Genomic DNA, 27,392 nt, shown 5'->3' with positions numbered 1-27,392 from the left:
AGGACTGTGGAGGGCAGCTGTAGGTGGGCAATAATTTCTTGTGAGAAAAAAGAAATTTCACCCAGTTGCCTCCAAGTTCCTAAATTCTGAGTGTGAGCTGAAACAGTGCATAAGAGTAATAAATTGGGCTAGATCAAGGTAGGCTGAAAACAGTGCTGGTGGGCAGCAGCAGGGCAGCAGCACCATTTCAGGCAGCATCATATCATGGCAGAGACCATTTGTGGAGAACCGTGTAAAGAGATCACCCAGTAGAGGCACACTGGCCTCAGGAATTGTGTGCCAGCAGGCAGCAGTGGAGAGAGACTGTGGCTCTCTTTCTTCCACACCATGATCCCCTAGTCCTGACACACCTGCTTGGCACATGAGGCTATGGATCCTGCCAAGAACACAGCATCACAGAGAGAGAAAGCACCTGCTTTATCTGGCTATAAAAGCATTCAGGCCCATTCAAGAAGCATGAAAAGGGAGTCAAAGGTGTAAGTTTGTTCTAATGCGGATGGGGAAGAGGACACTCAATTTCCATCTCTCAGGAAATCAGCACCTATTTAAAATCAATATAATTGAGAAACAGACTGCAGATCTGTGCTTGTAACAGCCTTTTTGCAGGAGGGTTGGCACAATGGCCAGTTGATGCTGTTCCCTCTTCCTTCTATGGCATACCTGTGGTCTCCTCTTACTGAAGTGATGACCTTTAAATTCACAATCCCAGCTAGATAAATGCTGCAGAAATCCCCTCTGCCATATCCTGACCCGCTTGAAATCTGAAATCCTTGTATTAGCTACTTAGGTACCGCAGTGATAGGCAAAATACGGCTTAGATTTGAATACTGTAGAGAAGATTTTCCACTAGAAAATCCCCTAGGATTTCTCCCAAAGTAGCATTTAATTCAGGTCCACTATAACAGTAACCACAAGTTGGAAAAATGTGTCAGCATATCTTTAAGTTTTATGGTAGATTATGATTTATAACGCATCTATTCCTAAGGGGATGGTATGAATTTTACAGTAAAAGTTTCTGCTTAAATATTACTCATAGTATATGCATACTTGTTTCTCTATGACTGTTAGATGATTGAAGAAAAAACTTCAAAAAGTATCAAATGAAAATGACAGTCTTTTCCTTTAAAGGTTTTTTTCTGATGGATCAAATGGTTTCATTTTTAGTCTCGGTTATTTATCTTTTCTGCCACATCACCAATGTTAATTAACCTCATTTGTTTAAACTAATGTAGAATTTACACATTCAGAATGAATTCAGGAGTAAATTTGTGGCAAACTAGTTAACTAATGTTTTATAAATCAAACTAACGGTTGAAAAATGTTATACAAGTTTAATTCCCAATTTATTTCTACTGCAGTTCTTCTAATCACACACTTTACAATGCAACGCCCCATTAATGTCATTTCAGCTACTGTGCTACTTTAACTTGAGTGTATATATGTTCCATTTCAAACTATGGAAACTAAAACATGTTATTTTATTTGCTTAATATAGCCTTGCCTTGTTTAACACATTGTTTTAAATCAAAACATTTCTCCACAAGCTGCCCTGAGATATCAGTGCTTTCTTCTGTTATGAATATTTTCCTTTGCTTGAAAAAAAAATCACTGCATTAGAAGAATGCATACTGAGATACAATCAACTCTGTGGATTTAGGAGTGTGTTCACTTCACAGACTAGCTGTATTAAACTATACATAGTTAATAGCCTTGAAAGAGGAGAAAGGCAAAACAAGAGAAATGTGGAAATGCTTGGTGGACAGAAAGCCACGACCATCTATCAGCTGTAATTCTCAGGAGTAACAATGAAAATTTATAACTTAATTTGTATTACACATCCTTAACACTCATCATTCCATCGAGATCAATGCAAGTGAAGGGTCACCTGCCTACATTAAAGGGTATTATATTTTTAAGTCCCTGAAGGCAACTGAACTCAAATTTACTATTTGACGGGTTGTTTGCATGTTTACATGACTACAATATATTTGATTTCATAGTTTTATAAAATTTGTTGTAAATGGTAGTATGATGTAGACCATCAGAAATATGTTTACTGCTATCAGCAAGTGCCTATGAAAGTCATTATCTTCCCTTCAGCATCAAACATTTTGTAATGCAACTTTCATATTGAAATGGCTGCTGTATAAGATTTGTGTATTCTATAAACGCAGTGCAGTGTCACTGAGTTCAATAAATCCTTATTGTATTTATGATTTTCTAATGGATTTCATTGGCCTGATGAATGCACTAGCATTTTTAAAATTTATATTTAATAAACATAACAAGTAAGATTGTCAACATTTTGTAAATGAGTAATTCTTGAAGTTAAGAAGTTATGGTGATAAACTCTGGATGATAAACTCCCCCAAATAAATCAAGCAGGTAACCATATATCTATTCAAATACACTGTTAAAATTGGTCATATTCTGTCACACAATTTATCTAAAAATAGTTGTGATTCTAAAATTTTACCTTGCTCTGAAGTTGCATTAATTCCTTTGCAAATACACTGTCAATTGTAGCTGGCATCTGCTGATAAAGAGAGTTGGAAAGGTCTTTTTTAGCAGCTCCTTTATACTTCACCTAGCGGGAAGAAAAAGGTGGCATATAATGCAAAAAGTAAGATACAGGAATCATACTACTTTTTTTTCTATTCAATTAAATGTGATAGACTATTAGAACTAAAATGTAGTGCTGTAATAAACCTTCAGGTAAAACCAGATGTTTGAATAATAACTTTAAAATACTTTCAGTAGATGTATCTAAATTACAAAGCAGTAAAAGTATCTCCTAATTAAATTCAATAATTTGGGGGGAAGTATAAAAAAAGGTAAGCAAAGCAGTTATTTTTCTAGCCTTTTTAAAATCACCTCCAAAACCCAAAATTTTCTTTTTCCTTCCATTTTCCCAAATTGTGCACAACAGGACCAATGAGAAGCCAACAAAAAATATTGATTAATAAGCAGTAGCAATTAAACACAACTGGAAAAGACAGACACACTGAACTTAGAATGTCTGCCATCATTTCCACTTCATCTTTTCATATTACAGACTAATTTTTCAATTAATTTTTCTTTATCCTGTATTTTCCCTAGTGTTCAGTACTAGCAATTCCTAACAAAAGGGTTTTATGAGACAAGCCAGAATAATAGTTCAAAATCTGGGAGGGTTTTGCTTCAGATCCAAGATTTTCAAATTCATTAAACAATAATGTCAAGTATTGCTGTGAAAGTAATCATAAATATCAAAGATATCTTAAATGATACTGTCTAATGTCGTTAATTTACTGTGCAATATACAGCTCTTCATCAGAGACTGGTTCCCCATATGTACTATATGTGTTATTGCTGTTTCCCCGAACAGAAGACTCTTTTTCACTGCAGTAGGCATGCTGCTAAGAATTTCACTGCCCAAGTTTTGCAAAAACAGGTTGTAGGACACTAGAGGTCAGTAATTTACAAGATAAACCATCCATCACATCATTGGCTTCAGGTAATGCTGCAATAAGCGAACAGAGTGCTCAACCCTGATAACATAAAACATGCAGGTTTTAAAATTCTTAAATATCTTTACATCTCCAAATATTTGACTAATAATTAGCAGCTTTTCTTTGGAAGCAGACAGATGGATTTGAAAAATACGCTATATATTGTGCTTTGGTGGACTACAATGGTCTGTCCTTAGAAAGTATGATTTCATCACTTTTATGCCCCTTGGGATATTGCACTCTTTCTCAGACAACATGAAGACAAACATAGCAAAAATATTCATCAGATGCATTCATATACAATGTAGCCACACAGCAAGCTGATGTATATCAGAAACAGAATATAGAATGTATACAAATTACATAACTACGGACAGGGATATTGGAATGTTCTTTATCATAATCATAAATGTAGCAGACAAAAAAAAACAAAACGGCAGCAAACATTCAAGTCTTCCAACATCACAGTGACAGAAAAATCACTCAGAACCAGCAGTTCCCTAACAAAAGCAACTCTCTGCCAGGTAAAATTCCTGATGGTATTCTAACCCATGGAAAATAAGCAGAGATGTAATGCTACAACAACTTGTACCTGGGACATGATGAGCTGGCAGTAAACTCTGCTCTGGCATTTTGGAAGCTGCTGTTCTTTCTTTGCCACTACTGTTCTCTGTGTGTGTTATAGGAAGTCCTAAAAACTTGGCATGGATATGCATATGTATGCATGCTAGAGCTCAGGTGACCTGCTGTTGTCATTGACCTAATGTCGGCCCAGTCCATTCCTGAAGGAGGACAGGGGTAATAAGAGGGCAGCAGTTTCCTTGTCTCCTCTTTGATATCAGGCTGTGAATTCTCCACATTAGGGAAATTATGCACAGCCACAATTTGCAAACCTCATCACTGCACAATATGTAACAAGAAATCCTCTTCCTATTCCTATCCATCCATAAAATGGGGTAGGTAGGACTGCCTATTCAGAATCATTAATAAAATACCTTGGAATCTCAAAATTAATGTGTTGCAAAATTCCAAATTATTATTACTCACATACAGATTATACACTAATTATAGCAGTTTAAGTCACTTCAGCTTTAAACAGATTTTTTATTTGAGATAAGCCATCCTTCGCCTGCTAAAAAACACCATATTCAACTGAGAAAGAATAAAAAGCAAAGAGAATTCTTCATCCTTTTAGGTCTTACCTCAGAAATAAAAGCACCGAGACTTTTCACGTGTTTTAGCTGCGGGGTGTCAGGTACAAATATGCACTTGCCTTTAGATTTTTTAAACTCTTCTTTATAGTGTATCTACAAAGAGGAGGAAAAAAAAAAAAAGTTTAATTGTTCTTTAAAACCCCAGAAAAATAAACAATAGCTATTTTTATTTATTTTTTATTAGTAGTATTACTTGATTTATGGATACTATGCTGGGTGGCTTGCAAATACCTCAGGCTAGATCAAACTAAGCCATAAAGGGAAACACCCAGTTCTCACACACAGTACCAGAGTTATGTCAAAGCCACAGAACTCTTTAATAATGAAGATGAAAAAGATTTTTCTTTACATCTACAGCACATTTCACCAGTGTTGCAGATGTTCTAGCATCTCTAAAGAAAGGAGACCCAAATAAGTGATGTCCTTGAGCCTTGATCTCGGAGATAAAATTATTAAACTAACTTCTAAATCAGACCTACCAAGCACAAAATCTGTGTAACAATCAAATGCCCCTTTATGAACCCAAGAGTTACATGAATACATTCAGGCCACTGCCAACTCATTGCCTACAAAGCACTCCAACACTCATGACAAGTAATAACAGAATTTCTTTGAGACCAAACAAATTCTGAATTGAACCATTTTTTAAAGCTCATATGCACAAAGTAAACCATTTTTGAAGCAAAACACTAGAACATATTTTACAGGAAAGAAAAAAAAAGTGAGCTTTTGGGTTTGTGTTTTTTTTAACAACCAACCTTTTTCTTACTATGGGGCCAACAATATGGGGAGGTATAATAATCACATGACCATTGATAGAGTCAGTTACTGTTTCTATTAGTGAGACTGCAAGAAGGATAAAATCTATGGACACAGTGAATGTGTAGGGACTTTATTATGCAAGAACTGCATGAAGAAAGATAGTGAATTACAATGAGATGGACTAAATAAATTTCTAAGATAGACACTTTACATGGATAGCCTTCAACATTTTTAGTGACATTTCTTTCTTTGTAAATAGAATAATTTAGCTCAATGCAAATTGAATTATTTAGTATTAAGCTTTCATGGTTATTATCTGCTCTAACCTCATTTTCACATTCTGCACAACAGCGGCTTGCATTTATGCACTTTAGACTTGCTGACAAGCACTGACAGAAGCAATACGATCTGCATCTGAGCATTACAGAAATATGCAGTCTTAATTTCCTCTTTCTCTGAATCCTTAATGGATATCACAAGTTCTAGTCTATGCTCCTCTAGAGGGACTTGGAAAATTCATGCAAACTATGGCAGCCTATATAGAATCAGCTCCTGTATTTTCTGATGCAAACTTTTTGTCCACCACAGAATGGATTTGACAATGCCAAATTCACCTCGAAATGTTGACTACATAATCCTTACACAAGAAATAATTTTGGTTGCTATTGAGCCCATCCACATTTGTTCTACTGGCGGAATCTACATCTCATCACCAAATTATACTATCTGCTTTTGTGGATTACAGTCTATTCTAAATAAAAACTGCTTGGTGAAGAATGGATGTAAAATTACTGTGTGTAGTGATTTTACACAGGGGTCCACAAATCAAATGGTTTGTATAACCTGTATGTGACACCACACTCCTAGGTAAGCACAGAGCAATACACAAAAAGGGCAGTTTTATGATAAACATGAGCAGGCACTTATTGTTCATCCTGCATACACTTGCAAGTGTATGTAAGTATGTGCACATGAACAGCTTAAAAAAAAAGGTTTTGCAGATTTATGGTCATTCATGGCTGACAAGGGACATGGGAAATATACACAGCTGACTTTCTACTGGTTAGTTCTGCTGGTGTTGCCAGTAGAAACTGCCATAAAGCTGAGACTCTAGTAGAGGAAATGGAGGGTCTTGCTGCTCACAACTTAGATAAATCACCCATAGATATCCGAGAGCTGACTGTAATTACATCCATTTTAATTACAGAGCAATAATTACATTCAAAAATCAAACATAAAAGCTTCCTAAGGCATCCCTTAAATGGGGGAGGGGAAACAGGACACAACTAAAACAAATAATCAAGCTATTCTGCTGTAGAAGTCATGCGTTCAAAATAACCAAAAGCAGTAAAGGACTAATGCTACCTCCTTACGCCTTTATTATTCACATTTATTATAGGAACCCACAGAGGCCACAAAACGCATGTAGTCTCAAATGAGCAATTTAGAGAAAAACAAAATGGGTGGTCAAACTCTGATCCAACACATTACATTCTGCTATAGAAGTGTACGCATCACTTGGAATCAGAAAGATGGAAGATGAAATAGGACCTTCCTACCCAAACTGTTCAATGACTCTATGATCCTGTGAGTATAATGAAGTCATGATATCTGCCCTTAAAAAGCATATTTATTGTAAATGACATAAGCAAGAGGCTTAAGGGATTTGCTATGACTAAACATAACCAATGGTTCAAAGGAATAGGCAGAAAAGCTAATATTCCTCTTCCTAGTTTGGGATTACATATTCAAACGTCTAAAATACTGAATAGGAAATTTTGCCTGCAAGTGACTTTCCCTTCACCACAAAATACACTGTTTAGGTTGAGTAGATCTGGTAAGCCTTGCAAAAAAAATAAATAATAGGAAAAATTTGTAAATGATGGCCTGAGGCTGCTACTGCTCTTTTGAGTCCAATAGCTCACTCAAGGCCCAATTTTTAATAGCTACCTCCTGATCCTTTTCTTCTTCCTGACTCATCATAAAACCACTCTGACTGGCAGCGCAGCTATCCAGTAAAAGTGAATTAAAATCCCTAGACAACCATCAAAACAGTAAGCTTCAAATTGCATTTTTTATCAACTTTATAAACCAAGGACATCAAACCTTTGGCTGAAGCTTCTTGGCTCAGCAAGAAAATTCATCTTGCCCATGGCATTATTCATGGGGGAACACAGGAGAAGGCTGTGGGCTAAAGGAAAGGCTCTGATGGTAACAGCTTAATCCAAGCCACCACTTCTCCTTTGTGTGCAGAGGCACATGCTATTGTAACTTTAATATGAATACATTTGAAAAACTGTTCTTAATATCTTAACATCTATGATATAACCATGTCAACAGTCATTCAAGAACTGCATTTCTCAAAGACCCACCTAAGTTTACAAAAGCCACCAAAAGGTCTGAACCTTTGTATCCAACTCTTACGCTAGACCAAAAGGGAACTTTTTCCCATTAAGAAATCCCTTTCCAACGCTACATTTATAATCTCTCATAAGAGTAAGAGCTGTGTCCATATAATACCAAATGCTCTTCCTGTGGCCACAGAAACCTAGAGAAAAGCATGAGGAACAGGGCAAGCATATGATATTACCATCCCACAGCATTTTACTAGTCTGCAGCAATTTAGACCTCAAAGTCCTCCTCTGTCAGAGGCTGTGACTAGTAATCAGTTCAGAGGAGCAGCTCCACCCTGAATGAGGTGGTCACAACCCTACTGGTATGAGTCTAAGGTCATTCTGTTTCTACTCTTCACTCTAGGTCTCTTTGGCTCTTGCTTTATAACAAAGAGACAAGCTGAAGCAAAGCTGGACTCCATACAATGATGATTAAATGACAAGTTGTACTACTTCTTGATGTAGAGGAAAAGAAGCACCTGTACCATACATTATCAAAATTCAGCAGTATCTTCAGAAGGCAGAGTGTCTGCCTTCCTACCGGAAAAGATTACAATAGATTGGTCAATGATCATTTTACTCATACAGTAACTCCCCTCTATGCTTATAACTATTCACAACATCACACCATACCATCAAAACAAAAGAGATGAAAATATACCAAAATATAAGCAATACAAGAAAATGGACAGGATCAATTTCAATATGGAAGAGAAAAGGCCTGGAAAGGAAGGTAATTCATAAATCAAACACATACGACAGTTCTGTAAACATCTGTGGAATAAAATTTCTTAACGGAGGGAGATTAAATGAAATGGCTTTAGGGAGAAACAATCCAGGGGGTATCACAGCCACAGAACAAACATCTGCCAACCTCAAACTAAAACGGGATTTTCCTCAAGAACCAGAGCACATAAACACTTCACAACTTCCCCTACGTATAGTTCAAGGCTGGCAGTTAGGCGTGCACTAAGGGCTGCTGTCGTAACACTTTTTAAAACCACACTGCCAAATTAAAGTCAGCCTGCAAAGAATACAGGGCAAATGTAATGCAACCCCAGTATCTCAGTCTATGAGCACTCCTGGCACCGCATTCTGATGGAGGAGCTCTGCTGACAGCTCCACTGGCAGAAAACGACAATCACCCAGTCTTGTGGTCGGCAAGGACACAGGCTGCTGTCCCAAGGTCACCTTTGGGCCAAACTGGAAGCCCCATAAAACCACTGTACACATACAATGCACAGATGTACACCAACAATACATCCACAGTGGTTTGTGCAAAGGTTCATGTGAAAAATGAGGAATACATAGAGTTCTGAATGCTAATGAGTGAAAAGTCAAAGGCAAGAATACAAACTCCTTGCAGTTTATTGGCCTCCTCAATAAAGTGTGAAGGGTGAGGAACTTATCCCCCAGCACAAACAACTTCACTGGTCGTAAGAAATTCCAATTATAACAAGAATTCTGTGAAACAAAATTCTCTCCCTATACATATATGCATTCCATTCAAGCCAATGAAGAAACTCCTACTGATTGCAGCAGAGGCTCAGTAAGGCCCCAGAACTGGACACCATTTTTAAACAGTCTTTTCTTTGAAATTAAATTGTTCTAGACCATTACACACTACTACTCCTTTGAAAGCATTAATGATGCTTTGCCATTATGCTTTATAATTCTCAAGGAAAATCTAACATACTCGCAGGCTAAATGGATCACAAGTTTTCAGCAAAAGCCCAGATCCCTGAATTATTATAGGCTACAGAAACCTGCTTGACTTAGTTATTTACCTTAGCTCTCTGCAGAAAATCAGAGAAAATACCACTTAATTTATCACTTAATTAAGAGCCACAGCCAGCAGGACTCCTAAGGGGTACACAGCACAGTAATAATTTGTTTTCAATTAAAGAAAATATTTCTCCAGTATTTTTCAAGAAGTTTTTTGCCTTTGAAGACAGCAACCATGTTTAGAAAAAAGTTGCATGGAAGCAATAAATGTATTTTGGGTCAGAGAAATAGCTTCCCTTAAGGATATATTCAATTTTTAGCATTCTATACAAAATTAAAGTATTACCAGACAGTGCAAGGACAAAGAGGAACCTTTGACCTTGTCAAGTCACACTTTCAAGCCAGCAGTATAACACCTACACAACCCAGGTACCATATTTCTGAGTTGCCTATTTTTTTCTGATACACAACACCTAATAATTTATACCTTAAGTGTAGATTTTGTAGGTTCTATTGAAAAATCAACATACCCTTTCACCTTGAACAATAATATCCCAACAATAACAACAAATTTTTCAGTTACTTTAGAAGAACACTTGTTCCTCAATATTGTCTCCTCTGCTGCCAGCCACCATCCTCACAGGAGAAATAACACTCTTTATTGTCATTTACATGAAGGGACAAAGTTACTCTTCAGTCACACTTTCCCAGAGAGACACAGAAATAGACTTCCACAAGGGTAAATCTGATGCTGTTATATTGAAGCAATTGAATCTACTCCAATTTAAAATGTTTTAGATCCGGTCTATATAATGTCTATATCTGATCAACAGTTTTAAAAATCTATAGTAACTAAGTCGAGAATTTGCTAGCTCAATAATTTTAAAGATATTCTAAAATTTCAGTGGGTTCTTCCTGTAAGTGCAAATCAGTAATAAAATGCTAAGCAGTTGTGAGTATCTGTCACCACAAACCAATAGATAACACTCAAAATGCATCTGTTTTATTTTTATCGTCCCTCCTTGCAGCTATGTATACTGGCACCCAGTTCTGTTCTAACCAATCAAATGTCATAGAAATAGGCTATAACCAGAAAAAACATTGCATTTTCCTGATGAAATGAGCCAAGGTGTTCTCATGGGAGACACCCTCCACAGAGACCCACTTTTTTGACCACTCTTTTTCCTAGTACTTACACTTTATACCATCCAAGTGCTCTGAAAAGTTCATCCTTCCAGAGCTGATTGTTTAAGATACCAGAATAGGCTGTGCTTTTCTATTATTTTGTGTGCTTTTATATTTTGAGCCTTGGATGGGCACATGTTGCACTGCACTCATCTAAAAAAAAATTATGTATCACAAATATAAACCCACTTGAAAAGAGAAATGCAAACAGTCACTGTCACTTACATCACTGATTATTTGACTGCATTTTAGGGCCAGTTCCATATTTTTGTCCTCAATAACAGGCTTGAGGAAGACCTGCAAGAGAAAGGTAATCATTCCAGTTTTATTGTCCTAGAAGGGCAACAATTGAAGGAACTAAGTACTTTCCAAAGCTATTGGGATTTAACTCACCTTTTCTTCTTCTTCCCCATCCCCATTTTCATCCTCCCTGAGATCCTGAATGACAGATACTCGCATTTTAATACTCTGTAGAAAACAACAATGAAAATTCCAAAAAGGTTCAGCGCTGCAGGAAACAGCTCAGACCCTACAGCACAGCCGCAATCAATGCTTAATTTGGGTCACCCACCTAACTCTACCAAGGCTCCCTCCTTATTTAGGCAGCACTTGACAGTCTTATCTGAGCAATTCAGTGTGAGTGAACTGAAAGGCATTGCAGATGGCCTTGCTAGCTATCAGAGCTAATGCTTTCTTACAGATAAAATATAATTAAATGACCTATCTCAGTCAACTATTTTTAAAATGACTATGAACACAATTAAAATACAGCGGTGAAGTTAATTCATAATGTAATTTAGTAAAATTAATAGGCTTAAAGCATTGACTCTAAGCTTATGGGAAAACTGATTCAAAGCATCACTGACCCCAAAACCACTTATCATAAAACTTTAGTTTGTTTGGGTTTTTTTTATTTAAAAAGCACACTATTCTCATTTTCGAGTAGATGTAACTGCTAGTATATTTTTCAAGAAACACTCATTTTCCACAAAGCTTATAAAATTCCTTACTTTCCATATCGTGTCAGCTGTGGGTTAAAACTGCATACATAGATACAAACATGTCTGTACATTTATAAGTATACATGGCCATGTATTTAAACAAACACGTATGTTCCTTCACTGCTAAAAATCATCATGGTCTGTAGACTCAAAACCAACCTTTTTCAGTATGAAGTCACTGATTCCAGTTGCAAAGAAACTGAAAGACATCCTTGTGTCGATATAAGATACAAGAGAGCTTTGCAATTAGGCAAAGATATAAGGACTGTGTACTCTTAAAACACCTGTTTTTTAAGTACTTGTGCCCAAACACAATGTCCTTAGAGCTCATTTAAAAGCACACATTTCCTTAGGAAAGAGAAACATTCAAAGAAGAGGAAAAATACAGCATTTGACTTAACTAAGGTCTGAAAATTTAAAAAAAATCTTAAGATCACAGGTACAAAATGCTTTCAGTCTATAATAAAAAAGAGACAGGATTCTTTATACACTAATAGTACAGAAAGCATCATGATTTTCCATTCTGCTATTTCAAATATAAGCTCCTAAAGTTCAGATTTTGATTTGCATTGCTGAAGTTGAGGTTGGCCCTTAGAAACCTGGTTTGTACAGGTGAGAATTACCTGTGATTTATGCCGACTACTTGATACATTTAGATTTGTAAAATGGGTTCTCACAGTAATGGGTAATTTTGGAAGATTATGGCCACAGCAAATGTATTCCTAAACAATTGATCATGTATGATTTTAAGGACCGCATGTTAAGGAGACAGAGTACTTAAAAAGTGCCAGACAGAAATACAGCACCAAGGCTTCATTTGAGGATTTTTGTGGTAATATTGCAAAAACTATATTCTTCCAGCACAGTTAATTTCCCTTTCCATCCCACATTTAATACATCTTTTTAAGTGGGGACATTGAAAAATATTTAAAAGAGTAGAGAATACGCTTACATTATATCTGGTAGGTTTTCAGCAGCTGGACATACCAAAATTTATATATTAATTGTGGTTTTCCTGCAATGGTTTCTGCATAATAAAGATCTGCTTTCTCTTCAGAATGGTTACTTTTGGTCAGCCCTGAAGTGGTCAGGCAGTTGGATTAGACGATCATTATAGGGCCCTTCCAACTGAAATTGTCTATTCTATTTTGGTTTGTTATCTTTAACTGCATTGATGAATTCATTTTTTTCCTGGTTTTGCATGATCTGGATCAGGCACAACTGAGTGTTCAAATATGCTATATCCCATGTAACTTCCGAAAAAACAAGGATTTCAAAACAGCTTTTGTAACTCACCATATTAAAGAAAAATATATAATACTATGCATAAAGAGAATAAGGGAAAAAAATATCGCAATATCAGTAAGTATACACCAGGTATTCAAAATGGCACTTTTCACATAACAGATGCAGTAAGAGACTATATGACACACAAACCTGCCCCCCTTTTTTTCACCCTCAAGACACTGAATACTGTCAGATAACATACAGTGTGCAATAAAGCAAGCCTGAAAATTAAATATATCCAGATGCAATTCAGGGAAGAATTTGTTACAACCATTTAAGAGTTGCATGGTTTAGAAGAGCATTATGATTCTATTACCAGCCTGCAGGTCAAGAACAAGCTTAGGTTACTTCCATGACAGGCAATAAATAACCTAGGATCAGCAGGCATGTTTCAGATTGTAAATGTTTATATATGTTTACAAATATCTTTAAAACCATTCTAAAAATAGTAAATCTAATCTGAATAAAGACAGAGTTAAAATGCTGAGTTTTACATCTTCCAAAAAATTATTAGGTACTTTGTATTAAGGATTACTTTTCACCTGCAAAACCTGCACTTTTACTGAAACCCCCTAACCGACACTTGGAACCATTTTCCACTGTGTATAATGGAATAACCACAGTCATTTGTTTTGGCCTGAAATAGAACAGATTAAATAAAATCCAATTGCACAGAATTCTAAGAAAACAGTAATGGAGTGCTAAGCTGTGTATACACAATATTTGTATAGCACATGGAAAAATTTATTATTTATAATTTATTATTGCATTATGGATATCTAACTATGCACACAAAGGGGAGAAATCTGTTCTTCAGGGAAGTATGCGGTATGAACTCATTAAAATTTTGTGAGGAAATGCTGCATAGCCTCACATTTCGGCTTCCAGCCACTCTGCCTGGATATTTCACATCTCAGTTCAAATTTAACTCTAAAACGAGGACTTGAAGAAGCTACAACAAAACTGAAACAACTGTACGTTGTCTAGATTGTTCACAGAAGCACAGTATTTGCAGAACACAACTTTCACAGTATATGAACTTACAGACAAAAAAAGACAAGCCTTGTAGAAGCAAACTATATGGTTTGTCCTATAAAAGAAGACAGCTGAGTACCCCAATACTTACAGACATCATTCAATTGTGTCAATGTACTATTTTTTGGCACAGCACATTACTCAACTACTTGGTCTAAATGCATATCTGCTGAGGAGGCATAAGTGGTAAAAACATGGGGTATAAAGAAGCCTAAGCCCCCATGAGTACAAGTTGGCTCAGCATGCAAATGGTTCAGGCACACAGTTGTACAGCTTTCCTGCTTTGATCACACACAGCTGTGTCCACATCTGTCCAAAGCCCCGCTATCTCCTTGTCCCTTTATCAATCTTTTAAGAAATACATTTGGGAGATGTTAGCCCAGAAAGTTAAAAGGCTTCATCTCATTTTGGCCCTGATATACGTAGCAATTTAGCAGTGATGCTTAGTTCTGCTCTGAACAAACAATAACACTGACTTTTATGGCAAAATTTCTGAAAGCCCTCTAAGATCTGCAATATCCACATGTATTGCTCAGCTGAAAGAACTTTATCACTTCACAGAACAGTAGAAACTGTGCTTATCCTAGAAAAGGTAAAAGAAACATCACATTCTCAAAACTATTAAATTGTAGAGTTTGTTATTGGGTAGTTGAGCATAGGTTGCAAGCTAAGGACTGAGGTATTTCAGCTGGCAAATCTGTACACATTACAGTGAGAGGTATTATGAATATACTCCTTTTGATTCTGAACTGAAAACCTAGGAAGATTAGAGGTACAGTTTTAGTGCTTTAACTATCCTGCTTCCAACGAGTTAAAAATTAACCCACAGACATCCCAGAAATGAAAGTATTATTTTCTGTTCTCAGTGGAGAGACACACATCACTAAGTACAAATAATTCAACATGACACAGCTGGTGGTCTCTTTTCAAAGAGCACACAAAGTGTTTGTAAGCACTGAGATTCAATTACTTCTCATTACTAGAAATACTCATCTATCAGACTGGAAGTTACTAGCATAAGGAAGTTCATAGTTAAGCTATCAGTACCACAATCAACAAACAGAAAAAAAGCAAGGGATCCCAGCCTGCCAATTTTAACCTCCCCTGAACATGAAATACCAATTAATGTCAACAAAGGAAATTCAAGAGATGGTTCTATTTAGAGAAAAAGCTTGTATCTGTCAGATCATTAGCAGCGCATTTATCAACAACACTTCAAAACCTCCAAATATCTCATGGTTCTAAGCTAAGATTTTCATTCAATGAAGTTATTTTGTGTAAGGTTTTGGTAAAGCAGAGAGTGGCAGTGGTATTTTTAAACATGAATACAATAGGATTTCTGAATCTCAGAAAATGAATTTTCAGTGCCTAATAAATACATAAATATAGACACTTTTTGCAAACACATACTCATAGAGACTTTGTCTAGTCCAACTGGATCTTGATGATAGAGCATTGAAGATGTCGGTATGGTACAACTAATTTCACGTAATAATACCCAATCTAATCTCGTTACCAGAAGTAGTGTAGCCATGCCACCATGACACTGTCTAAGTTAATAAACTCCCACATATCTAATTATCCTAAGAAATGAACCCATTCAGAAGCAGGAGTATTTATCAGAGCACATGAGTGTGCCACATGGATGCAACCTTAGCTGTGGCCAGCAACAATACATTGAAGTAAAGCAGTATAAAGCTTTTTCACACATTAATGTATTCAGGAGAATAAAAAAAACAAACAAACAAAAAACCCTTGTATTTATTTTTCTGACAATATTCATATTTGCCTACTACATTTGCACAATAGTTTCTAACCTTCACAGATGGTATTCCCTAAATGGCATAATGGGATTATACAGTTTCACCAATTCTTTTTTTTTTTTTCAAAACTTTTTCATTTGACAAGGAATTGAATTCTCAGCCATGGAGGCATTTGGTGTTTCCATACACACCCCAGTATTTCCATTGTAACCAGGAACCTAAAAAACCCTATTGTTCCTAAAGTTCTCTTCACAAGTTTATGAACCAGCAGCTGAGATGCCATGTTTGCTGCATTGCAACTGTTTTGTCCACTCTACTGTGGCATTTCCCTATCCTGCCAAGTGTAATAAAGCTCCTTTCTCTTTCCTCAAGTGGTCAACTAGAGCTAACAGCCCTGGTGCATAGCAGCTGAGGCTCTCCATCATTCCCCACCTCTTACTAAGCCATTACAACAATGCATAATCAAGATACTTACTCAATGCCTACGAAACTGGAGCCCTCATGCCAGACCTGTACATTAGTAGTCAAGAGACCTGCTAGTCCCTTGTAGCTGGTGAAGAGCAGTACACATTCAAGCTATCCCTCTGCCCTGCAACTTGTGGCTTAGATTTCGTAAGGCTGTTCTACAGAAGATGGCTCGAAAATTAAATTACCAGATGACTGCGTTACTGTGTAAGTTATCCATAAAAGCAAAATTGCATTAGTCAGAAAAAGGATTCATGAGGGACATTACACCTTTTGTCTTAGGACTCCTCAAATGCAGAAAATTTTAGATAATATATCAAAGTTTTCCATTCACAAATTTTAATTTTCTCCAAAACTAAATCTTATGGAAGAAAGAGCCAGGACAATATAATAAGAATTTGGAAATTTTATCCTGCTATAAATCACAGCTAAAATTATCAATGATTGTAGGTGAAAGGTATGAAGCCAGTAATAAACAACTTTCTGTTTTCCTCTATAAATACTAAAAAGCTAGATACTCTCTCTTTTCAGTGACTATATATTCATATACAGTTCACTGTAATCTGAAATAACAGATATATTTGGTTCATATACAGACTTGGTGCACATTTTCTTAGCCATAAGACATTAGACTGCACGTTTACATGCCAGTAATTTTTCTTGTGGCATTAATTTGAATTCAGGTGCCTGAACTGACAATCTCCTGGAGCAGGAAGAGAAAATTGGACCTTTCCTATAAATTTGATTTCAGTCATAATTACATCTACCAGTGTATAACTTCAGTTATTTAATAAATGCATTTTTCTAGAAACTAAAAACACAGTGGTTTATTTTACTTGTATTTAATTGATTTTTTTCTCTTCATATTTCTGCACTTCTTGTGTTTTGATAGACCTGATACTGAACTTCAGTCATACTCTCTCTGGAGGAAACAATACCATAAGTAACACACACCTTTAAAAAAACTTTTACAACTTCACTATTCTGGAACATTTCATGTTGCTACCAAGTCTCAAATAACTTAAATTTGCTTCAAATTGCTACAGAAAGGTAATGTTAAATCAAAAACTAAGTTCTGCAGTTGACAGTTACTTAAAATCATAGCTTTCAAATTTTAGAATAATCTTCAGAAAACAGCCCAAAAGATGAAACCAGACAGACCAGGATAAAAAAAAAGAGAAATTTAATTAGCAAATTTGAAGTAACAGAAGTCACTTGTTCAGTGACTAAAAATTTATTCAAGTAACCTCATTTTTTTATCAAGACAAATAACTGATTGTCAAGACAAATAACTGCTCTTGAAATCATAAATAATTTCTGGAGAAGGCATATTTTTAACTATCCCCAGACACAAAAAGCAAAATAAACACATAATTATGTAAAACATACAATACTCTTGTGCTTAAAATTACTGATTCTTAAATACTTCCCATTTGAGAAAAAAAATGCCCGTCATAAGATTTAAACAAGAAAACAAGTTAGACATACTTTGTGTCCAGGTTTAAATCTTGATTGCCACAGTCAAGCTTCTTTCTTAGCCTACCATTCCGTGTATGACAGGTTAACACAGCAATATACAAGAGCCGTACTATTAATATTAAGTGTATTTGATACACTAATGTCTATCAAATTTATTTGAATACACTAGTGTATAGTACTATGCATTCAAATATAATTAATATATATATTACAAAAATAAAAATATATTAAATATGTGGCTTAATATAAAATACATTAACTTTACAAATTATTATAAGGTATATATTTTTATATAAAATGCACATTCAGAAAATGCCTATAATTTTCAAGACAGAGAGTTTATAATGACTGATAGATAGCTCATTCTTTTCCCAAAAGCTGCTGTGTCTACTTGAATAGAGTAAATATTATTTTTGAAGTGCTTATAATAGGCTACAATGGATTTGGAAATACAACTGTTAATAACCCTGTATTGAAAAGAACCTTGTAACAAAGAACCTTATACTAAGGGCTCTCTGGACAGCCTAATCCTGTAATTGAGTTCGTGGTTGTAATTCAGGAAACCAACTTACAAGTCCTTAAGCATTGACAACACTGTTGAAGAAAATACACTAAAAATACAATAGCTAGCAATAAGTCGTCACAGGGATGTTAGATCCTTATGTACACTCTGTTTAACACAAGTTTCCATGACAACAGTGACAAGATGATAAAAACATCTTCTTCCATCATCCACTGAAAAATACATTTCTGCTTATATCATTGATGAAGTGGCAAGAACCTAATTTAGAAATGTTGACCTGCATTTAGTAACGTATTTTTATATTTAAAGAAACACACATAATATTTTTAAAGGCTGCAATTGAATATCTGAAACAGATTAAAATGATTAATGATCTGATTTCTTTTTAGTCTTTTAAACCAAGATATATAAAGCTTTACTTTTTATTTTAGTAATGGTCTACAGTTTAGCTGCAAAATTCCAACTTAAAAATTTTTTACTCCCATGGAAAAATCTTTTGCATGGATCAAAACCTGATAAAACCTGACCTAGCATTTCACAAAGAACCACTGCAGATTATAACAGAAGAATGTCTTATTATTAAATTGTCTTCATTTTTCTCCATTATTCAAAACAAATGAGGAAAAATACATACAGCATTTCTGCTCTACCAGTTATATAATCTGCTCTCACATTAGAGCATCATCTTACTTCTAGCCTGAACTGTTCTTTTTAAAATAGTGGACACAAAACTGGCATTTGTTGCTCTAGCTACTTCAAAGTCATTCCTGGGACCTGGTTACCCTTGAAAACAGGCAATTCCAATGACTATCAGTGGAATTTAAACTTGCACTTATCTTGAGACCAGTAGTTCTAGAAAAGCATTCTTCTCAAGTCTATAACGTACCATAATAATACTTACTTACTCAAATGTCAGTTCTCGCAGTTTAGGAAAAAAATAGTTCCTATAAATTATTAATAAAATATTAGCCCTACAGTGCTCTTCATATAACGCAGTACATCTAAATTACCGCACTAAAAGCACAATGAATTACAGTTCTTCAAATCAAGGAAGGCTAATGCCTGCACCACATGAAATAATGCAACAAGAACTTTTGAGAGGAGGAAGGCAAAAGAAAGAATATAACAATGTTTTGTACACTACAAATTAACCAGAAACATCGTCTTTGGGTATAATGGTTTGCTGTTGTTAATAACATTAAAGAACAATAACTACTTTATACTCATAGAGCCTCTTGAGGATGAGATTTTAAAGAATTTTCTAAATATAGAGCTAGAGGTCTGGGAGGTGCAGAAGGCCTGATTTGGGGAAAAAGTTGTCTTAAGTCTCCTTTGAACATCTGGAATTTTGTATAACTAACTACAGTATAATGGATAACTAAGTACAGCATTGCTCCTTCCTATGTACCTGAAGATATATGATCATCCTATAATTATGTTTTACAAGGTGGAGAACAAGAGGCCATGAAGTAAAGCAGCATCTCCACAGTAAGAAAGGAAACCTGTGATGAATCAAGATTTCTTGACTCCCAGCCCCACAGTTTTAATGCTGATATCAGAGAGCAGGATTTTCATTCTCAGCAGGATTTTTCCTGGCTCTTTTTCAGTGATATTTCTGTCATTTGCAGCATTAACTAACTCTCAACTTATAATACCCTACTTACAGCACTGAAGATGTTGTTTTTTTTCTAGAATATTTTGCTATCTATTAAATAAATCTTACTGCTAATATAGCTTAGAAAATAAGAAAGGAAAAAGTGGGAGGAGATCAGAACACAGAGCAATCTTTCATTTAGGACTTTATGCTAAACTATAATTAGTAAGTGACTGGGTTAATGTGCAGCACAGAATTAGAATAACAGTGCAGTTACTTGTAATGCAAATTAATTTCAGTGTCTATTTAGAATTACTGGTAGTAACTATTCAGCACGAAAAAAGCAAGATAACCTCTCTGAAACCTGACTTACAGAGAGAAAATAGCATGTTCCTTCCTTGCCTTCTGAAGTCTAAATTAAAGTTGGTTTTATGTTGAATTCAAAAGAATAGGTGAAATTAAAAAGTTAATTTCAAGTTAAGTTGGGTAAGGTCCTATTTAAATGGCATTTTTGTAAATGTTATTCTTTTTTTTACATACATAAACCATCACCAGAGAATTAATTTATGTTAGGGCCTAAGGCCCAGCTTTGAAGAGCTTTTAGTCTTTTTATCTCTTTGATGATCTCATGGCAAGTTTGAGCCTGCCTTTCAGCAAAAAATGAAAAAAACCTCCAAAGCCTGAGGCTGCCTCTGTAAGAATTATACTTGCCTTCAGGTCTGTGGCAAATGTGTTTTGGCAGCTTTACACTACAGCTAAAAGAATTTCTCAATCTCATCAGAAAAGTGTACACAATAACGATAATCTGTAACACAGAACTGCAAACCCTGGGGGCGGGAAGTGCCTAATCTTGCATACATGGATGCTTATTCTATAGCCCCAGAAGCAACTACACATTTCACTTCCTTTTAACAATTTTAAACCATCTCTTTGCAAGATGAAGATGCTGCTATAATATGCTCTGTGTAAACATTCAAAATATGTCAGACTCAGCTTCCCCAAGCTTATATTAAAATCCTAGGATATTAACATCCAGTATAGCACAGTACTTGACTAATGCTACCCACAGGGTTTTTTTTTAAGATGTTAAAACTTCCTATAGCTAAAAGTCAAACTGAGGTAAAAAAAATTAATATTGGATCACAAGTCAAGTTAAACTCATGTTGGCTGTAAGGCTAATAATGAGTTTAATCTTATTGTTTCATCATCCTTAAACATACAAATAACCTCTGGAGCAACAGCCAGAACGCATCCACCCTGTCCCTACTGCATGATAACCACAGGACTCAGAGAGTCCTGCTCCCTCCTGTGACCCTCCCCTGGCCCATGGACCCTCTGTTATTGCCTATGCCAAGGTACAACTTCAGCAAAATGCTTGTCAAGACCCCCATCACAGTCTGGATTAGGCCACTCAACTGTAGGCTCAGATACCTACTGGGCTGGAAGCAATGTTGATCGCTTCCTAGAGGAATGCTATCACACCTAACTAACTAGAAAAATTATCACAACCCTTCCCTTCTGTAAAAACCCTGCTGAGTTTCTAAACCAGCTTATTTGTGACACATACCCTGCAGCTGCAAAGTGGCAGGCAGGCTCCAAATTCAACCCTACGGATGGGGGCTCTAATGGGCTATTAACAATGGGCAGATGAGGAACCATTTGGAGGGAGGTTTCTGAATACCTGCACAGTGCTGTAACAGATCTGCAAGCTCTGCTCTCTGCACAGACCCATTGTAACACAACATTTTGAAAATTATATTCTGTGCACATCTTACCTCAGCATCCAAATCTTCTGTGGATGCCACGACCCTTCTTAATTTAAGAAGAGAGATTAGCAGACTTTACAACATAACTGCAGATGGAATCTTTTTAATATCAAAAATTTTACAATGTTGGATCAGTGGACCAGCTCCAGTGCCTTTTCTGAATAGGATTTGAAAATCTTCATAATGACATAAAGGCAGATGGAGGTATCATTTATCAGACTAGCAGCATTTAAAGTCAAATTATGAGACTAAACTTTTAAAAGTGTAAGTTAAGTGCTCATGAGCTTTGCTATATAAAAAAATAAAAGCAGCTATTTGCTAAATGAAAGTTTTATACAGTTGTTAGTCACTTTCAAAAACAACACAAACTGCCCTATATGAAACTGCTAACAATCTTAAAATGGAGAATAAATAATTTTGCCAAGACCAAGCAGCACTCCAATTTCTAAGACTCGACTTCTAAAAATCATGGGGTCACTTCAAGAACAGAACTCCTCAATCTCATAAAAAACTTTTTAAAATCCTTAAATACAAAAATGTAAGACAAAAAAAATGGTAAGTAAGGCAGAGAAAATGACTAAGTATTTTAAGTCTGCACTCAGGTTTAACGAACTTGAATGATATGTTCTCTGTGTCATCTTGAGCCACACAAAATATTAAGATTTAACTTCATAAACTTCAATTAGTTTTTTCTTTGAAGGCTGCTTTTATCTGCATTTGAACTGCAAAAATGTCATCTTTATCCCAGTTATAACTTAATTGACATATGCAGATACAAATTATGCAAGCAGATATGTGAATTTTGTTAGTATGTAGAAATCTAGATGAAGTCACAATTTGTCTTGTTTAATCAAAGTCAAGTTTTGTTAGATAAAATTTGGTTTGCCCCCACTTCCTTCTCAAGTCTGTCAGTCTTTGCTGCTTTGCTTTCATTTAAAAAGCACAACATTTCTGTTGTGATTTGTTTCATCTAGTGTAAAATGACTTCCAGACAAAGCAAGAATATGGACATTCCTCATAGATTTTTTTTTGTCCACCACAAATTCTAATTCATTTTCCTGAGTTCAGCTGTAGCAGTTATTTTTCTCCTTCCTAGAAGCTGGTGCAGTGCTGTGCTTCAGCTTTAGACAGAGACGAATGCTGATAACACACCATTTCCTAGTTATTGCTAAGTAGCACTTACCCCGATCAAGGGCTTTTCAGTCTCATGCTCTGCCAGTGAGGAGGGGCACAAGAAGCCAGGAGGAAGCACAGACAGGACACCTGACCCAAACTAGCCAAAGGGGTATTCAATACCACAGCACGTCATGCCCAGTATATAAACTGGGGGAAGTCACCCAGAAGGGATGGATCACTGCTCAGGTCAGGCTGGGTATCAGTTGGCAGGTGGTGAGCAACTGTATTGTGCATCGCTTGTGTTTATTGGTTATTTTCCTTTCCATTTTTAGTTTTACATTCTCTCCCATTGTTGTTTCCCTTATTATTAGTAGTAGTAGTTTTATATTACACTTTAGTTATTGGACTGTTCTTATCTCAATCCATGGGGGTTACATTCTTTTGATTCCTCTCCCCATCCCACCAGGGGCAGCGGGGGAAGAGTAAAGGTGAATGGTTGCGTGGCGCTGGGTTACCAGCTGGTCTTAAAAATGACATTCAATCTTCTGGAGTCTCAAATAAATGATGTGCTTTAATCCATTACTCATCCCTTGTATCCTAGCCACAAAAGAATGGAGTTTCCAAAATAAACATGATGTATGATTTAAGAAAAAAAAAAAAAACAACAAACAACCGTTTTCATTTCATGTACATAGCTATTATCTTTTCATCAATAAGGAACACAAAAGTAACCCCTAAAGGTGCAGTTCTGCCAAATCAGAATTACGTTGAAAACCCATTCTATGCAAAATTCCTTGCCATATGCAATTCTCATGTATGAAAATGGCAGAATCCATAAATTGCAGAAAATAGTACAGGCACTCACTATAGAACTATTCCCAAGCACCATAAATCAGTGTAACTGGCTATGCATATGCATCACTATGTTTGAAGAAACAACAGTTTGGTTGTTTTCTGTCTTTCAATATCTGTATTTTGGTCAAAAGCATGAATATATTTACTCATACAATGTAAAGATTGTATTAATGTTAAAGTTTAGCACAAATTCAGTACTCAGTTTAACACTACCTGACCTCTTTTACAGACTAGCCTGAGTTAAAATAACTGCTTTCAATAATTCATTACAAAATAATCTTATCTATAAAAAGTAATTCTCATTATCACAGGTTAATTTCATGTGTAATTTGAAACAACTCACACTCAGATCACAGTAACCTGAAGAACACAAGACTTCAGAAACCTGTTTAATATCAGTTAGTCATTTTATCTAAGATAATTAGGCAAAAACCTGCTGAAATCACTATCAACATAATCCTTATTTTCAGAACCCTTAAGATAGGATCTTTTCAGGTCAGTTATAAAGAGAAGTAAAGCAGCTGATATGTACTGATTATCAATGTAATCAATATAGGTATTCCACAATCAAAAAAACGGGTTTATTGTCTTTTTTTTTTTTTTTTGAGCTGGAGAGTGCTTGGAAAAAAGGATAAAGTTAGCTAAACTTTAAAATCGGTTAGGTATAAATAGAGATCATTAAGTAAATCTCAGTTTACAACTAAAACCCAGGTTTCCTTCTTTTACGGGTTGCATTATCCACAGTATGGTTTAGTTTATTGCACTCTGAATTGCAGGTTATACCCTGCCAAAAACAGTAACTGTACTCAGTGGGATGGAAAAAGTCTATTCATACATTCTCCATCCATGGGAAAAAATAATTTGGAATGGAACAGTGCTTCTCTATTACCTGTTGCATACTGAAATATGCATTTTTTGCCTTGATTCAAATCTGCACAGAAAAAGACAACAGGTTTTTCACATCTTTGCCCATTATGAAAGAGAATACATAGGGTTTCAGTCAAATTATGCCAAATATTGTCTGCCAAATTTAAGTTTCATAAAGATGCAGAAATCTCTTTTTCTGCATCACTTGTTTGAAGAACCAATGAGAGTGTATATCCTCGTTTTGACTCGACAGCCCCATGTTTTTCCATATGGTTTGTCAGTTTCCCATCACTTCTTTTCAGGACACCTAGGTGTCCTAATCGCTCATTGAACAAATAAATAAATAAATACTTTGCCTTTTTAAATAACTAAGAAGCATTTGTTCGAAACATATCAGCATGAGGAATTTGTTCTGTATTTACCCTGGGCAGTCCGGTGGAATGAGTGTTCAGAATGATGGACGGTGTTTGGAATAAGAGAAAAATGGAGTGAGAGTTGACATTAGTAAAGCTCTTCTTTTGTTCTGAGTGAACATTAATGACTCCTGATCAGTCTTTCGTCAAAAATTCATTCATAATGCTATGTTATTGGAAAAAATTCCCCACATGGAGAGATACTCATGTCCTTGCTGAAGCAAAAGCTGGCAACAGCTACAACAATACACATTTTTAAACCACATCTTTGTCTTCTGAACAAGTCTTTCATGTGGTAAGCTTAAATAACATGCTTGCCATGCCCCAGCTTGTGAATTTGAAAATGTCTCTTTGCACCTCTACTCTTCACAGTCAATTGGAAAAATACAAAATAAAGACAGCTTAAGACAAGGATGGTTGAGGAGCACAAAAATACATATTGCATAAAAAGGGAAAAGAAAAGAAAGAATGCACAGATACAAAAATCTAGAAGAGAAAATATTTCATCACCAAGGACAGTCCTCAGCTCAGCCATACACTGTTTACAATTTTGTTTAAGTTCATGTATTCTTTTCCTTTTACCTTCCACACATTCTTGTCAATTAGTATTTAGACTGTATACAGAACTGCAAGAAATTTAACTTATATTTAATTTTCAACTATATTGTTATATTCCTTTCCATGGACTTTTTTTAATTCCCAAATTCATCTGTAATAACAAATTTTTCCTCTCAGGTGAAACAGTTTGTTAAATGCTGCATTTACATGAGGCAATGCCTTTTGTGTATAGATGTTAATCCCTTTCACTATTCTATCTGTCTTAGATCCGTATTTTTTCCAGATACAAAAACATTTCTGTGGGCAAATGGTAAAAAGGATGTTTATTTTTCCTACAGATAGCTGTAGCCACATGACTTCCTCCATACCACTGTGGTTTCTCGTTCTTTTTTCCAACATCCATTCACCAGAGGTGCTTGGCTGCACAAAGTCCCCACTATCGTTTTAGATTTACAGAAGAAACAAACAGAATAAAAAGCTGGCAGCACAGAACATCCATTCTTCTTCCAAAATCTAAAGCTGAAAACATTTATGAAAATATGGCACTGTTTGATACTTTCAATAACATGTTTTTTGTTTGGTGCAGTTAAAAATGTTTTTTATTTAAATCCTACAACCAGATCTTATTTACTGAAGACTGCTGCCACATACTAAGCTTTGTGCTTCTACTAAGCACAGAACGTGGTAGGAAAACAATTCAAGATGTTAAGAGTGACTGTTTCATTTCCTCTGCCTATGCCATCTCATCCTGCCTCCAATCTCCAGATGCCCTAAACATCTCTAAGCTCCTCCTGGACACCAGGAGGAACACATGAATCACCAACTTCATGCTCCCCTTCCCCAGGTCCATTTAGACTGAACGTAACTCAGGGTCTATGCCATACTGGCCCATTCCCAGATGTTACTGTAGCTCCATACACTAGTTCAGTGGTAATTTTGGTGAGACCACCTACACAGAAAATAAACTGTATACCCCATCACACTGTGAAAATCAGAGTTGGTTTAACACAGCACAATAATAATATCATAATCATGCTGTCTGGACTAGTGAAGGGTTTCTAAGAGGAGGAGCTGAAGAGGGTGAAGAAGAAAGGTCAGCTCTCACAAAACTGCTAAGATGAAGAGGACCACAGTGAAAACTGCAAACTAGTTTTCCAGTGCTCCCAAAGACTAACCTCTCATCTGTTCCTGCATAACCCCCATTCCTCTCCTACTGCTATCCTCCTTCCACAGGTGCCACATGTACAAAATCTCCTTGCTGGGGCTGGAGCACACTCCTTCTGGGCACATGAGAGTTTAAACAATACAGTCTTTAAAATTTCTTCATATACCAAATATGCTCCAGTGCAAAGTCAGCCAGGATGGTTTATTTCCCCTGTTTCCTGGTCAGTGACCTTTTTCAGACTGGCCCTAACAAGCAGATGCTGGCATACAGTAAGACAATTACTCCTACAAAGAATGCATGACCATGACCAGAGCAGACTACATACTCTGGAGACCTCAACTGAGTTCATACTTTACTTCAAAAAAAAAAATAGTCAACACCCCCAAGAAAGATATGAATCAGTGAACATTCACTTTCAAATTAAATTAAAGGATGATTGTGAGAACACAAAAGCAGATGTGTTCAATCTCAAGATGCCAGTTTTACATTGCCACTCCTCAGATGACAGCTCTACTTTCAGCACAAAGAAAAACAGCCTTCACAAAACCAGCATGAACAGAAAACATACTTCTCCAGAAAATTTACACATTGTGAAGAACTTTAAAAGATCTAGGCCGTATGAAAGGACACAAAATCAGTAATAAGAATTAAGAAAAATACAGTCTTCCAGGTAAGGAATCACAGGAACAATTACAGGCCAAGAGCAGGACGTTTACAGCAGATGTTTGATGTGCC

General features: G+C 36.0%; 1 protein-coding gene across 6 annotated transcripts in view; it reads right to left on the bottom strand.

Annotated features, from left to right (window-relative positions):
• Positions 1-27,392, bottom strand: part of NEBL (nebulette) — a 251,627-nt gene that overhangs the window by 83,503 nt on the left and 140,732 nt on the right. For 2 of the 6 annotated variants that reach the window (XM_062633653.1, XM_062633655.1), the window contains exons 1-5: positions 11,931-11,987; positions 11,164-11,208; positions 10,996-11,067; positions 4,694-4,798; positions 2,477-2,587 (exon numbers count right to left, since the gene is read on the bottom strand). The exons of 2 other annotated variants lie outside the window; for them this stretch is intronic. In XM_062633653.1, the coding sequence (XP_062489637.1) occupies positions 2,477-2,587; positions 4,694-4,798; positions 10,996-11,067; positions 11,164-11,208; positions 11,931-11,981 (384 nt within the window). In that variant the 5' untranslated portion in view covers positions 11,982-11,987. Of the gene's footprint in view, positions 1-2,476; positions 2,588-4,693; positions 4,799-10,995; positions 11,068-11,163; positions 11,347-11,930; positions 11,988-27,392 lie in introns of those variants that run through there. 2 more of the 6 variants (XM_062633658.1, XM_062633654.1) reach the window with 2 other exon arrangements.

Source organism: Pezoporus occidentalis, unplaced genomic scaffold, assembly GCF_034315485.1.
Source record: "Pezoporus occidentalis ecotype Australia unplaced genomic scaffold, CSIRO_AGI_Poc_V1 ctg40, whole genome shotgun sequence".
Lineage (NCBI taxonomy): Eukaryota > Metazoa > Chordata > Aves > Psittaciformes > Psittacidae > Pezoporus > Pezoporus occidentalis.
This window is presented reverse-complemented; position numbering and strand designations above follow the sequence as displayed.